The 16,143-nt window shown below is 29.4% G+C and overlaps 1 protein-coding gene across 1 annotated transcript; it reads left to right on the top strand.

Annotated features, from left to right (window-relative positions):
• Positions 1-3,494: 3,494 nt before the first annotated feature.
• On the top strand, positions 3,495-4,883 carry LOC114387803. Its single transcript, XM_028348007.1, has one exon. It carries the CDS (start codon positions 3,526-3,528, stop codon positions 4,573-4,575), a length of 1,050 nt encoding a protein of 349 aa, XP_028203808.1. The 5' UTR covers positions 3,495-3,525; the 3' UTR covers positions 4,576-4,883.
• The last annotated feature ends 11,260 nt before the right edge of the window (positions 4,884-16,143 follow it).

The following is a 16,143-nucleotide window of genomic DNA, read 5'->3' on the forward strand; positions in this document are numbered from 1 at the left end:
ATTCTGACTGAGGTTACATATATATGTGGATGGAGTTAGGGTTGGAGAGTTAACAATGTTTCATATCGTAGGAAAGTAATTTTGAACCCTTAGATATATTGGTTTTTAAATTAATGGTTAGGATTTTTTTTTCTTTTTATTTTATTTTCTCTCTCTCTCCCAATTATCCTTTTTTTTCTCTTCATCTTTGTCCCTTCTCCATTTCCATCTTCTTTCCCCAGACTTAGATCCACTCCTTTGATGTTGTCGAAACTGATAGCAATCTTTGGAAGAATATCACGAGTGACTTGTATGTCATCGTTTCGGTGTCGCATGCCTCAGTGGTACACATGTGCATTCTCGTATGCCACGTGGGTTTTCATGTCAAACCACCATCACCATCACAACAAAGAGACCATGATCCCCCTACCATAAACCCAGCTTCATCTTCGCCTCACCCTAGATCATTAACCAAACTCATAAAACCAATGCACTTATGGATTTGGTTTCAGTTTGCTGATTGTAGCTTCCATATTTTGTAATTAACGGAGTTGGTAATTTTGAATTTTGGAATTCTGGTATGTTGGTTTTTGATTTGGGTAAATTTAATTTCTATACTTTAAATCTTATTTTGAAAATTTTCTTTGATAATTTGATTTTGGATTCCCAATATGGATTCCTAATTTTGTAACTATTGAATTTAGTTTGCTAATAATTTTGGGTAAATGTTTTTAAAATTCTTATATTGGCTTGCAGACCTTGGTAAATATGATTTTTTAAGTATTGATGTTGAGTAAATTTGATTTTTTTATAATTAGTATAATTGTTTAATCTTATTTAGGTAAATATGATTTTTGAATTTTGATGTATCCTAAATGATGAACTAAAGCCATATCACGGTACAGAAATAAAGTTTACCTTCTTCATTGTCATCAAAGAATAAGTCAGGCCACAAAATTTGAAAAATCACAAATGATGCAATATATATGTTGACAATCATGCATCCAATAGACTCGGCTCTACATTCTAAAACACTTAACAACTAATTAGTCATGTCCCATGACATGGTACAATAAAATCAATGCCAATAACTTAAAGGTGAAAAGGCAACACATATATCAAAAATCATTCAACTGACATTAGTACTAACTATGAAGCAATTATTGACATTGTTAGGACACGCATATGGTAGTGGTTGCTACCACAACCTAAGATTTTTCAGTGACCTTCCACATGTGGAATCACATTATAATTCACTAACTTTTTCATATAATCTAGTCACAAACTAAATGCATGCTCACAACAACAAAAAAAATGAACTTAAGAGTGCGTTGAAGAAGACAACCACCAAACATTTTCCTTGAGTTATTATGCGTAGAATTACAAATTTAGATAATTCTAGTAATATATTTTATTTATAAATTTATAATTCACATTCTTAATGGATTCTAATGAAAAAAAAGAATTTGGTGATTATGTATCCTCAAAGTGTTAAACAGTCATCCAACTACAAATCATAGTTTATATGACTTAGTTATTGTAAAAGTGAGGAATTATAAGGTTAACTTGATGATTAAAAGAAAAAGAGGGGTGTTTGAACTCTCAAGATAAGCAAATGAACCTAGTCTACTTATAGTAAGAAACAATAAAGATTTGAGTTATTGTATCCGCAAAGACTATATGCAACATATAAAAAATCAACAACTGAATTTTAGAAGCATTCGCTATGGGAGTTATCAATTTGCGTGGTGAATGTCAAGATTTTATATTTTTAAGAAAGGTTTTCGCTATGTCGTAAATAAACTATTTTTGGTTTTCAAAAGAAATTTTGGAGCAAAATCAAATTCAAAAGTAAAAAAAATTGTTGAGATAAAATCCATAGAATTCTTCATATGTAATTTGTTCCTAATTAATATCTTACTTGAATGCAACCGAAATTCAACTAAAATGATTAATCATATTTCCTTAGATGATTAACCCTTGAGTTCTAAGTTAAATCTCTAATTCCTTAAGTGATTTAACCTACAACTCATAACTTGAACAATGAATCTCTACAACGTAAAAACGTGATTTCATTCCTAAAACCAAATTCATGCACAATTTCAATTCAGATGTAGGATACAAACTTGTTTTCACACGGTCCAAATCCCTAAAAGTTAGATTTATCTAACATGCATCTAATCAAAGAACTGAAATAGGATCACATAACTAAGAGAATTAATCAGAAAACAGAGAATTACATACTTGAATTCTACTTTTCACTTAGCAACTAAAAAATTTAGCTCATTTGGATCACTATTGATCCAAATATGACCTCAAAATATGAATTACAAATGAAGAAAAGAGAGGGAGAAAATAGAGAGAGAAAGAGTTTCTATTTCTATTCTAAAAAATGGAAAAATGAATTGAAGATATGTTTTAGAATGTTACAAGCTCTTATATAGGGAGTTGAATTACATTTTTTTTTTGCCACGTGGGATATACGTTGTAGCAAGAACACATTTCACTACAACAAATTTACAATGTTTACAAGGGCTTGTTCACTTGAATATTTATGCTTTTGACCCATTCTTGTTGTAGCGAGAGAATGGCTCGTTGTGATGAGACTCTACTTAACTCAAGGTCTTCCACTTGCAGATACGTTGTGGCAATGTGTAGCTTCGTTGTAGCAAGATCAAATCTATAGCTCCTTGTTACTTGAAGCACAAAATCTGTCCCGGTAACATCAAATTTTATCACAAAATATTGAAAACTATCTTTTTAGTTTCTAAAATGATTTTTTACAATTTATTTTTTTTAAAAAAAATTATTAACACATTCTTTTGAAAAAGTAGGATAATTATTCACAAAAATAAGGTGCAAAAAATAATTATCAAGGAAAGGGAGAAATCGTGAGTTCGAATCCAAAACCAAAAACTAACTTGATCTTTCAAAAAAAAAGTTATTATAAAAGAACAAACTTATCACGTGATAATTTGTATTTAAATGACTAAATAAAATTATTTTACACTTTTATTAAGTCTTTTTTCTTAAAAAAAAGTTGATGTTTGCTGCCATTAATAGTTGTGAGCCGCATGTTAGCTATAGTCTATTTTCTACCTTGTAAATGTATGTCGACATCTATAGTATTCACTTTCTTTGGCTCTAGATTCTTTTTGTATGCTTTGACATATGACTTGTTTTTTGATTGATGCCAGCACGTATAAAGTTCAACATATGATATACTTATTCTTAATTTACCAATTCATGCATGTGCTATATATTATAGAACAAAAGGGAACATCGATCATTATTATTATTAGTGTCCTCAAGTTCCTGCTTATATTATACGAAAAGTCAGCTGATACAAATGGGGAAAATATATAATTAACTACAGTTGACAGAGAACATGGTCATCACGACTAAGATGTTGATGTTCATTTTTGCACGCTACTACACATTCTTTACAATATTCTGTGCTTCATCTTTATAAGTAGTCAGCTACCATTTGGCGCTTCACAAGTCCATGTTGAGTTTCTGATACAGAAATTCCTATTGTCTAAAAACATGGCTTCTGCACAAGTAGATAAAACCAACATAGAAGTTGATGATTTCCTTGTAAGGGAGATTGAGAAACCAAGAAATTCAACCATGGAGAGCTTGCAAAATGAAAAGCAAATTATGGTGGATCCACTTTCACTAAAAGGTTCTCCTATTAAATACACTACCACTATGCTTCCAACTATAATCACAACTTCATCATCCATCATTTTGCACCCTCCACCACTACAACCTCCAAAGCCAAGATTCTTAAGCACAAGTCTCCCAAATTCAGCTAACTCATCGCCTCGATTTGCTTCACCACTTTCCAAGAAGAAACAAAGAGGAGAGAGCCCGGAATCACAGGGCCACGGAAGTAATTTGACCCACAAACTTCAGCATTTGCTACAAGAAGTGCATTTAAGGAAGAGCAAGTCATGTGGTGGAGCAATAGCATTTGCTACCTCAGATGAATTTGATCACTGGTTGAGCAAAATAAGTGCATTGGAGCATGAAAAGTGGCACCATGACAACTTCTCCAAAATTGAAGTTGTCAAAGAAAGTCCAAAGAGTGTTAAGCTTAAGCACATGAAAACTGCACATGATGGATTTAAATGCAGTGCCCTTTGCCTTTATCTACCTGGCTTTGGTGGTAAACTAAAGCCAGTTAAAGCAAGAAAGGAAGAATCAGAAAAGGGTGGTACAATGTCTAGGACAGTTTCCTTGGAAAAATTTGAGTGTGGTTCATGGTCTTCTGCTGCAATATTCAATGAGATTGAAGGGGACTCCACTAACTCCTACTTTGATTTGCCTATGGAGTTGATCAAATGCAGTGCCAATGAAGTGTATTCGCCCGTTGCTTCATCTTTTGTTTTTGAAAGAGACCTTAAAGGCATTCTGAAGAATGGTTCCTCTAGAGCTAGTGTCAGAAAATCAGATGCATCGCCTCGCCATGTTCGGTTTTCTACATCATCTTCTGCATCACACCCTGCCTCTCCAGCGTCCTGCATCTCTCCTCGTTTGAGGAAAGCCAGAGAAGATTTCAATGCCTTCTTAGCAGCAGCACAAAGTGCATGATTTTAGCCTACGGAAATATGTAATGTGAAATAAAATTGTCTACTCAGAAAGGTTCATTTGTAGTTGTTTATGTTATATTTCTATTCACCTGCTTATGTAGCCAATGTCTGCAGTCTGCATAATCGTTATGCAAGTGCTGGACTACATGTTAACTAATTAGTTTTAAAGGGAAGATGTAGGGTATTTTTGTTTGTGATACAAATGATCATCTATGGTTTTCTCACCATGCATAAACTATTAAACTGTACTCAAATGAGTTGCCTGTTTATCTGAGAGGTCAGTAATCTCAAGACAACTTTTGATTTTTACTTGCATTTCGGTTACATATATAACTAAGATGTGTTTTAGTTAACAATAGCGTGACAAACTATGCAAAAGTTTGTTTCTACCACATTTCACATCTAGCATCATATGTGAATTAGATTTATTTTATGTATAATATTATATGAACAATATTTAAAGGAGACAAAATAAATAAACTAGTGTCTTAAATGTTTGAGTAAATGAGTTTGTATATTATAAAATGCATTTTTTAAATGACATTACGTGATCTTTTATTCACATTTTCCCCTGATATGTAGTTATTATAGCGGAGTTTATGATTTTTTGAAAAGAAATAGAAAAGAAAATGTCCGTATAACATCAAGGAATTTTGTATATATTGTAAAAACAGAGAGAAATTAAATTACAGTTTAGGAACCATAGAGTAACTTCTTTGCAAACTTAAATAGAGTTGAGTTTGTGTTCACCACAGTGGAGTGACACTAATTAAAGCATTCTTAAGATCTCTATAACAAACAGAATGTAAGTAGTTAATACACTGCTAATCTTTGCCGTTGTAAACATTCATCTGCTTAGGTGTCTTATACAGTTATGCTGTATGACGCGCATACTATGTACGTGTATCAGATATGATACGTATCCGTTACACTGATACAATTATACAAGAAATATATAAGATATTTAGATATGTCTAAAATCCATATCTAGATATGTATAAAAGCATACAAATGACATGATTGCAATTCTACAAATCCAAATTAAGAATATACTTCTTGGGCAATCTACAAAGAAAATAATTATAAATCATTCTCATCATAAATTACTTATTGATTAAAAATTAATAGAAATAGTACCATCAATCTCTTTTTTTTAATCATGCATAAAGAATACAATTTCCACTTTTTGTTTATCAAGGGATAATGCTTTTATGTTTTTTTAATATTATTCATGTTTTTTATCTCATGTAGCTGCATTGGATTTTCATAATTTTTTTAAGAGGCATACATATGGGTGAAGTATCTAAAAATATTGGTATCAAAATCAGATACAGATGCGTGAAGCAAATTAAAGCATTGATAATTTATGTGTTATACTATTAGCTTATTTATTTGAAACTATCATAGCCACTGATAGTGGAAGTCCGGAATCAATCCTCATATCATATGGCTACAACCTGCAAGTATTAGGTATTCATTTTATTTTTTCTTTTTTTCTACTTTATGACGATTCCATCTAGTGCCTTTGAACAATGACGCTTGTAAGTAAAACTAAAATATATATAGCGCGGCTATAAGTAAAATCAACAGATAATTCGTGATCAAGAATTCAAAGACTAGTGAGTCTGTGATCATAGAAACTTTTCCTTTTCTTTGTGGAAATGGAAAAGTGAGGAGTTATAACCATTAAAGATAAATTCATGGTGTATTTAAACAACTTCTTAGTTCGTCATTTTCAAATCCATGGTTTGAACTCCTTTTTTTTTTCCTCGCTCGCCGCTGGAAACAATATATTAGCAAATACTCATTAGGAAGAAGGGTTTTGCTCCGATGGAAATGTAGTTGGAGTTGTTCCTTTGTTTCACATCTTGCTAGCAAATTAATGATGCCATTAGTTCTTCCTCGTCCTTTTTCCTAGATTCTATGATTTGTCTGCTTCCTACTATGAGAATCTTCACTTTGATATCAGCACGTTACAAGTGTTAATTTGTTTATGATTTACTTTCCCATTTTTTTAAGAATGGCATCAATCAATAGAAATATAAAATTCTAAAGTTGCCGGCTCCCTCATCTCTCAAGTCTCAATCATCTAATCCAAGCATAAAGCCGGCCAGGAATTTACAATGTAAATATCCAAAAAAGTCAACTGATCCTAAGAGTCAAAAGCAAACTATTTGATATCAAAATGGGGTACTAAAGTAAAAAGTAATCTCAAACCATTTTGGAAAAAACAACACACCAATAACTCAATGGCTCAGGTGCTACTGATCGAATTTGGTTCCTTTAAGAAAGGTCTTGAATTTAAGCATTGTGAATGAAAAAAATGTAATTAAAAAAGAAGAACATCAGTAAAGGTAATCAATCAGATTCTTAGATGGAGATTAATTATCAATAAAGTCAATGAATATTTTGTATTAATAAGATAGTAATAAGAGAAAGAGAGAAACAGCACCACTTTAAACCTCTTCTTCTATAAATAGTCCAATTCTCTTAAAATATATACCTTCAAGTCTATACACTTCAAGTTTCTAAACCACCAACACTTGAAACCAATTGAAGCAAGCATTACAAGGAAAGCTGAAGCAGACAAATTTCTTTAATTCCCCAGTGGCAATGATGGGAAAATCCAATGTGCATATTGAGAAGAATGAGCATCTTCAATGGATGAACATGTCACTGCAAAGTAGCCAACATGAAGTGGAACTGCAACATCAAAACAGGCATCAAGGAAGCTTCTCCAAAAGTGAAGCGACAATCAAAGACAGTGGCAAGAGAATGGAGGATGAAGGATCCAAATGTGGTACCCTTTGCATGTGTCTTCCATGCTTTGGCTTTGGTAAAACAAAGGCAGTTAAGGCAAGAAAAGGAGGCATCAAAGTGGATCATTCCATGAATCATGTAATGTCTAGCACATTTTCTTTGGAGAACTTTGAACTTAATTCTACACAAGCGAAAGGGATAGTAATACAGGAAAATAATCATGAAGATGACTCCTTCAGTTCCTACTTTGACCTGCCTTCTATAGTATTGAAATGCAGTGGAGATGATGCTTAATTTCCTGTTACAGCACCCTTCTCTTCGATAGACATTCAAGAGGATCAATTGTTTTTTCAGAGAATGTGGATAGTATAAATCCTTGTTTTCTTAATTTGATGAGAAAAGACTGAAAACACAGTCATGTTCTTGTTCTTCTCTCTCTGTATATATGTGAGTGTTTAGAAATGTGCGTGTTTGAATTTCCTTTGAAGTGTGTTGGATTTTTTTTTTATATTATTCATGTGAGTGTAAAAAGTTTGATCTAATCATAAATCATTTTGTATCATAACTTTATTCACTTTATAATAATTACTTTAAAAATCATATTAACAATAAATTATAATTAAAAAATAATATAAAAATACTTTATACAATATATGATCATGAACTCTTTTTTTAAAATAATAAAAATAAACAATTATTTAACTAAAATAAATTTAATCACCCGTATACTAAACGATAATTTTATTAATCACTCTTTTGTAAATAAAATATTAAATTAAACTTTTGGTTCTATATTTTTTAATTTATAATTTTGATCTCCTAATTTTTAATTTCATAATTTTAGTCCTTCAATGTTTTAAAATCCCTAATTTTGATCCAAAATTCATAATTTTGATTTTTTTTAATTTCCTTAATTTAATCCTCCAATGTTTTGAAATTCAAAATTTTGATACAAAATTCATAATTTTTGTCTCCTTTTTTGAATTAAGTTATTTTAATCCTCCAACAAAATTTAAGATATAAAAAATGGTAAAATTAACTGTGAGAGATTTCAGTTCATGTTCTTCCCTTTTTCCTTCACCACCAAAATCACTAAGTCACTTAACTAACTTGTTTGAATCATAATATAAACACTATATTATACTCCCTTTGTCCTCTTTATTCTATCTTGGTATTAAATATAGACAAATTTTAACTACTTTTACCTTAGTAAATAAGATTAGCTTCAAAAAGGTTATTTTTTAATTGAAATTAATACAATTTAATGAACTTAACCGACTTCCTTAATAAGTGTGTAATCAATTGATTTTGCTTATAAAAAAGACGGGAGGAAATATATAACAAAAATAATTATAATTTTTTAAAGAGTTTAATGTTTATACATTAATTATGTAAAACAGATTTACACTATCATCTAATTACAAATTATCATTTAAATTATTTTAAAATAATTATTTTAAAAATTAATAAACATATCATCCATGATAGATTTTAATTTGATGATTATGTAAAATATTATACACAGTATAATATCCTTTTCCTCTTTTATAAAATACTTATTCAATGTTAAATCTTCTTTCAAAATAATAAATAATAAATTATGTAACAAAAATAAATATAAACTTTAATAAATAAATTATATAATTTATTATTTAATACCATTTTTGACTTTACACTAATTAATAAATATTATTAATTGATATTGGTTGTTCATTAATTCCATTTCAAAAATTTCCAAAGGAAAAATTGTTGCGAGCATTTTTATATTTTTCATTTATATATGGTCTCTAAATTTTGTAAAATTCACTTCTAGTTCTTAAACAATTTTTTAGTAATTTCAGTTTATACGTTTCTTTGTTAGCAACTGTAATCTTATTATCAAGTAAAAGCTTTAATGATATGTCAATCACATTATTAATGAGTTTCACATGTAATATTTTTATAAATTATGTTTTAGTTCCTTTTAATTAATTTAATGTCATCAACTAATTTACAAAGATAAGAGAATAAAAATATAATTTTTTAAAAAATTTACAAGTGTTTATCCTATCAAAAAATTGATGATGTCACAATTCACATTATTACCACTTCACTAGTTTACATTATTACTTGACGACAACAACTAAAACTAAATTTTACAAAAATTTAAGAATAAAAAACATAATTAACTCCTAATATTTTATCTTCCTATCTTTCTTTCTTTTTTCAATTACATCACCTATACTATATTAAAACAGTATAAAATAAATAATATAGAATACTATTTTAATGTTTAATGTTTACTCTTTAATACTTAAAATTTAATATTTAAGATTTAATATCTAATATTTAACATTTTATATTTCATATTTCATATTTACAATTTAGTATTTAAAATTTTATATTTAACGGTTAAAATTTATTATTAATATTTAATTTAGTTATTCATATTTATTATTTAATTTTTAATTTTTAATAATTAATATTCAATCTTTCATTTTTTTATGTAATATTTAATATTTAATATCTAATATTCAATATTTATTATTTCCATAAATTGTATTTTTAGTCTTTCTTCAATTAGTCTAATGTCAGTAACTAGTCTAAAATGACAAGAGAATAAAAATGTAATTTATCAAAAAAATTATAAATAATTATCCTATCAAATTATTGATGACATAATTGTCAATGTGACTGTTTAATCATCCATTCTTATTTGACAACAAAACTAAAATTATTAACATATTAAAATTAAAGGAACCAAAAAAGAAAAAAAAAATTAAGAAGTAAAACTAAATTTATAGACTAAAAACATAATTAATCCATAATAGTTTCCCTTCCTATTTTTCTATTTTTTTCTACAACATCACTTATACTATATTATAATAGAATAAAATAAACGATATAGTATATTATTTTAATATTTAATATTTAAAACTAAAATTTTCATATTTCATTTTTTCAATTTATTATTTAAAGTTTAACATTTAATACTTAATATTTAATAAGTAATATTCATTTTGAGACTTTGTTTCCTTCACGGAAGGGTCTCTACTTAACAGCTGAAAGGCCAAAAGAAACACGTGGGCCTGGCCCGAAAAGACAGCATCCAACACAGACCAGAGAAATCCAATGCCCATGCCTGCTCTATTATATTTTTTTTCCACCGTCACATTGGCGTGGAATATCTAATAATTTTATTGATAATGAATTTCTACGAGGAACCTATAGTTAGGTTTAATGAGATCTCTTCTCCTAATTATATTTGTTCATCCATAAAACTCGAATCTAAAATCTTACTTAACAAACATAAACTTAATATCATTTTAACTAACGACTTGTTAATAATGCGTTAATATTTGAATTTGAACAAATAAATATACGAAGGACAAAAAATAAAATCATATTTATCAAAAGATTCTTTTATTTAATATCATTTTGACCAACGACTTATTAATGCATGTTTTGGTATTTGAATTTGAACAAACAAATATATGAAGGACAAAAAATAAAATCATATCTGTCAAGAGATTTTTCTACACAGGCTAACCTCCCAGAGGCAACGGAGGCAAGGTAGTCCAATTGGGAGGGAAAAATCATTTCTTGCAACCCTTAATATAAGATCTATTTTTCATTTTTTTAATAGATAAAAATAATAGATATGCGTGACCCTATATGCTGATCTAAAGTAAGCCAAATTTAATTTGGTAGTACAAGTTCAATTTTTTTGGAGGAGGAGACCTTGATAGTACAAGTTGAATTGAATACAATTTTTTATGCCAAAATCAATCTGACTTAACTTTGTGTGTATTTGGATTAGCTTCAATTGTACCAAAATCAATTTTATGATATTGAGTTTCAACTATTGTTAAAATAATTATACTTTTTTCATCTAATTAAAAACTTAATTTAGTGGTTCTTTCCAAAAGACGTGAATATAAATCAAAAGCATTCCTTGGATAAGCTTCTAGACCAGGTGATCTTTGTAATAAAAGAGATATTTGATAATAAGCATGTGTTTGTTTAGAGAGATCGTCATAAATGATTAAAGTGTGATATTTACTGTACATAAAATTCTAGTATAAGGGGCGAGGTAGGTATTGTAATGTAGTTGGAGATTTCATTGTTTTAGCTACTACAATAGTGAATGCCAAAACAACAAATAGTTTCTTCAACCAATTTTTCACAATGATTTAGGGTCAAAATTGATTAAAGTATCTAATTTTGAAGGTTTTCTTTTTCTTTTCTAAATCTCACCCAACCGGGTCAGGAACACCTAGGCCTTAACAGCACCCATTTGTCATTTCAAGTTTTAAAGAAAGTCCATGCTATTGACACCCTAATTTTACTCTTCACCCCACATGCTTTTACTGTAACTCTTTTTTACAAAAAATACTCTATGAAAATTAGTTTCCATACTGTATTAAAACGTAACTACATTACAAAAATTTTCTTTCGTAAAATATGCAAAAAAATTCAATATGGGTTGAAGGTGAGAGGGAAGAGGAATAATTTGAGAATATAAAAACAATAATTAAAAATGAAGTTGTGAAGAGAAAAGAAAGCAGCATAAAAAACATGGGCCTTCAAAGAAATCCTCAAATGGACTTCTTATATAGTCCAAAGTCCAGGTATTGTAGGGCAAATCCAGGCCTCATTTTTAACTAGGACACTATAAGTAGAGCCCAAAATAAAGCTTAAATAAAAATAAAAAGCTACCTAAGAAATTCAGAGTCTAGTAGTAGTGTAGACTAGTAATATTTCTGTATTTCATATTAGAAGGTAAAATTTCAACAAGATATAAAAACTACTAAAAAAATATAAGACTTCAATGGCACATGTCACCCATTGACTCCTTTACCAGTTACGAGGAACACAAATTTTATTGGAGTGTGCATAATATGTATGTGTATCTTCTTGAGCTCCGTAACACTACCAGGTTCACACGTCACGCATTATCTGCTACGTGCCCCTATCCTAAAAAAACATGAATTCAGATGCAAAAATTCAACATTTCAGCATGTTGTAAAATCCACAATTTCTCCTTCCTATGAATTTCTAGAATCCTAATCCTCTTTATTCCATGCATCTTGCTCAGCACTTAGCACCGATAACTACCAAGGCTTTGTTTTTTAAGATAATAGTAGTTATTATTATTTTTATTAGACCCTTATAAAAAAAGGAAAATCATATACATATATCAGAATAATAAGTAAGGAAAATAAAATACATACTACAAATTTCTAAATAATTTTAACAAACAAAATTTTCATTTATGACCTTAAATAACGAATAAAATGAAACACAGTATTTGCGATTAATTTCAAATTTGACTAACTATATTAGTTACTGATATGTCTCGGCTTCTATTTTACTTTATTAGCTGAAATTGTCTCTATCGTAAAAAAAAAGCTGAAATTGTCTCTAAGCTTAGAAGTCTAAATTATTTATTATTTATTTATTTGTTTGTTTGGTCTGCTGTCTATTAAATACGTGCCCACTTACATAAGATTCTACCAAAGAATTTGTCTCATGGCAATCCTCTATCCAGAAGATTTTGATATATAAAACTGTTGCATAAAGAGACGGACAAAACTAAGAACCATATGTTACATTTAATTTCTGCATAGATGAAATCTTCTACCTAGTCCCAGTTTATTTCCCATTCACAAATTAAGATTCTGTTTCATTTGGAACCTAACCAATAAAAACCGCGAAGCATGAAAACAAAAATTATTGTTCCAATCTATTATTACTAGGAACTATCTTAGCATAATTAACTAAGATATATATATATATATATATATATATCTTAACCTAGTTCTCTTGGAACACATACATTATGAGGATTGGTTAGAGATTCATGAGGGAATTTGAAAGCAAAATAAGAACCACCATGCAAATGAATTTGAGAAACCAACCACCTCTTCTATTATTGTGGCTGCCAAAGGAGACTGAGTTATGTTCAAATACGCACATTAGAGCAGACAAGATAGAAAAAGATAGGATTATATGGTTGGTCAGTGAAATTATTCCTTCGATTAATCAAGAAAAAGCTGTGTTATTGGTTCAAATTGTCTGTATCTCTTGACAAATTATACTTTATTTTTCAGAATTATATATATAGTTTAAGATAACAATAAGAAACTTTCTTGTATAAGCAACAAGTTTTTAATAGTCCTATTTTCTTTGCTTCAATGATTAAAGGTCATCATTGGTGCCATCACCCTTTCAGGAGGTCTTAAGTGGGAAGGTGCCATCCAAGTTTAGGTTTCTCTTAGCCATAGTGTTTTAAATTTTTGATAAATGTAATGCCATTTGTCTATAAAACTAAAGAACATGCATGGAAGGTTAACATATAATTTGTCTATAGTCATCTGTGCATATTCTGAGTCTTTTGTCACGTTGTATTAGAGTATGAGAAAGAATTTGGAATTTGGAACTTGGAAGAAAATGATTGATTTATTTATATCCGTCTATGCTTACTATGAACCCACCGGATTCTGAAAACAGAGGAGAATGATTTGTTTATGTCTATATTTAACAGCAGCAGCACACTTTCATGATGAAATTAATTCAACCAGTGTCAAAAACAAAGTTTGGAACTCAAGGAAATGGATTCTCTCATGTTAAATTTTTACACGACTACGAAATCTTTATGTTCATCTCTCTTTTCAAAGAAAGTAAATAGATGGACCCATATTAAAATTTGCATACAATTTAAAAATCTAATTGATAAATACTATTTACAAGAAATTGTTCATGTAAAAATCTAATTGCAACTTGTGCATGAATTGCATTATTAATTGGGGAGATAATTGATAAATATTATTTACAAGAAATTGTTCATTCTAAAAATCTAATTGCAACTTCTGCGTGAATTGCATTATTTGGGGAGATATCGAGAATAGATCTTATCATGCTAAATATCCACATGATTGTGTTATGTAAAAAAATTGTTTATTTATCTCTTTTTAAATGTAAACATATAATGTTTTAATATATAATAAATTATTGATCTAAGTGCTATAAAACTTGATTTCTTTAACCATATCTTGATTTTAAAATATAATAAAAAAAATATCTCACTAAATAATCAGTTAAATTTTTTGATAAAAATTAGTTAATAACAAAATCATTAAAGAGTATTTCATATCAATAACATTTTATTACCCATAAAATTTTCACATAATACAATCATATAAAAATTCACTCTCATCTAGTTACATACGTACAAACTCTTCATTGAGGTCGGTATCAACAATTCTTATCAGAATAACAGACCCACCCAGCCAATTAAATTTATGTACATAAACCGTAGATGCAGGAGAGTGGGATCAACAAGCACTGAACTAATACGTGTAGAATTGGCCTAACATAATCCAGTAGGAAGAATAGAACCTCCCCTAGTACCCTGCATATAAAATCATTAATTTTCTTACCCAAAAGAAAGAATGAATTTCATTTAATTATGTACATCTCAAGTATGGGCCATTCCATTATCACAAGCCTCCTCTTAACTGAATATTAAACCGTGTGATGTCAGAGTTATTTACTACTCTATCCAGATTTCCAGTCCTTTGTTTCTACATAAACCCAACAAATAGGAGATTTATGACAAAAAAGTCAGTAGCTGGAAATTGGTTGCAGATTAAAGTAAAAGTTTGTAAATTAAGTACTACTACTGATCTAGGGCAACATCAATTATAAAAATATAGCAACAATAAAACGGTGCAATATTTAATGCTTTGATGCCTGGGTCAGGTGCATAAATAATAAGCTAAGTAGTAATTTGTTGTACTTAAATAAAATAAAAAGTTTAACTTCACTCCATATGATAGGGACCGCCAAATCTAGCATCCACTTTAACTAATATTTTATTATGGGTCCAGAAATCCTTTAACCTAGGGATTATTTGGATTTAAGTCATTGGTTACTCTTCATTGGTAGACTTAAATACAAAAGATAGCATACCCCACAGCGCCACTAATCATAATAAGGAATCAAAATAAGCAGGAAATACAATACAATTAATAGCATGTGATGTCCAGAGTATAATATTTTCATTAAAATAGTGGATGCTACACGGTTAGGTTATGAACAAGAGATTAATTAGAGATGCTTCATACTAAGCAATTATTTGTATATAGTAGTCATTACTTTTTCTGTTGAATTAATGTGGCTGTTATCAAGTGATAATGAGCATATGGAGGCTATAAATGAGAATTTAAATAATGAAACTTTCCCATCATAAATTGATTCTTCAATGTCCGTTTCTTTGGGTGTATAGACTATTCAATTCTTATACTTTTTGCTTCTTGGTGTCCCTAGGAAGACGAGAGAGGGAAAAAGAAAAATCGAGACATGTATCAGAAACTCGACACCCCCAACAGAACCCATTGGATGTATTATAGATGATTATTTGTTAAATGGTTTTTTCCATTTCAATTTTGCCAGCTCTTTTCCATGACATGTCACCGCTGCAATTCAGGGTCCATTCATTTGTCCCCTTCCCTATAATCTTTGTCTTCATGTGCTATTTTCTTTTCTTACTCATCTTGCATTGGTGATAACAACTCGTAAACTAACTAATATTGAAGTTTTTACTTGATTACCAATTGCATTGGAAGAAGCTTCAATTTAATGTAGACTGTTAAGAGAAATTTGCTAGCACTATGTAGCTCTAGGCCTCTCCTTTGCTTTCCACTTTCACGCGCATAAATAAATGTTCCGGTGTTACTAATAAAATATGAAGCTTAATATATTTTTCAAATTTATCAAGTTTTTTTTTCTAAAAAGTTTAAATTAGTTGGTTCCTAGAGGTTTAAAA

The sequence above is a fragment of the Glycine soja genome, chromosome 15 (genome assembly GCF_004193775.1).
Source record: "Glycine soja cultivar W05 chromosome 15, ASM419377v2, whole genome shotgun sequence".
Lineage (NCBI taxonomy): Eukaryota > Viridiplantae > Streptophyta > Magnoliopsida > Fabales > Fabaceae > Glycine > Glycine soja.

Coding starts and splice junctions, on each gene's coding strand:
- LOC114387803 (XM_028348007.1), top strand. CDS start 3,526: ATGGCTTCTGCACAAGTAGATAAAACCAACATAGAAGTTGATGATTTC.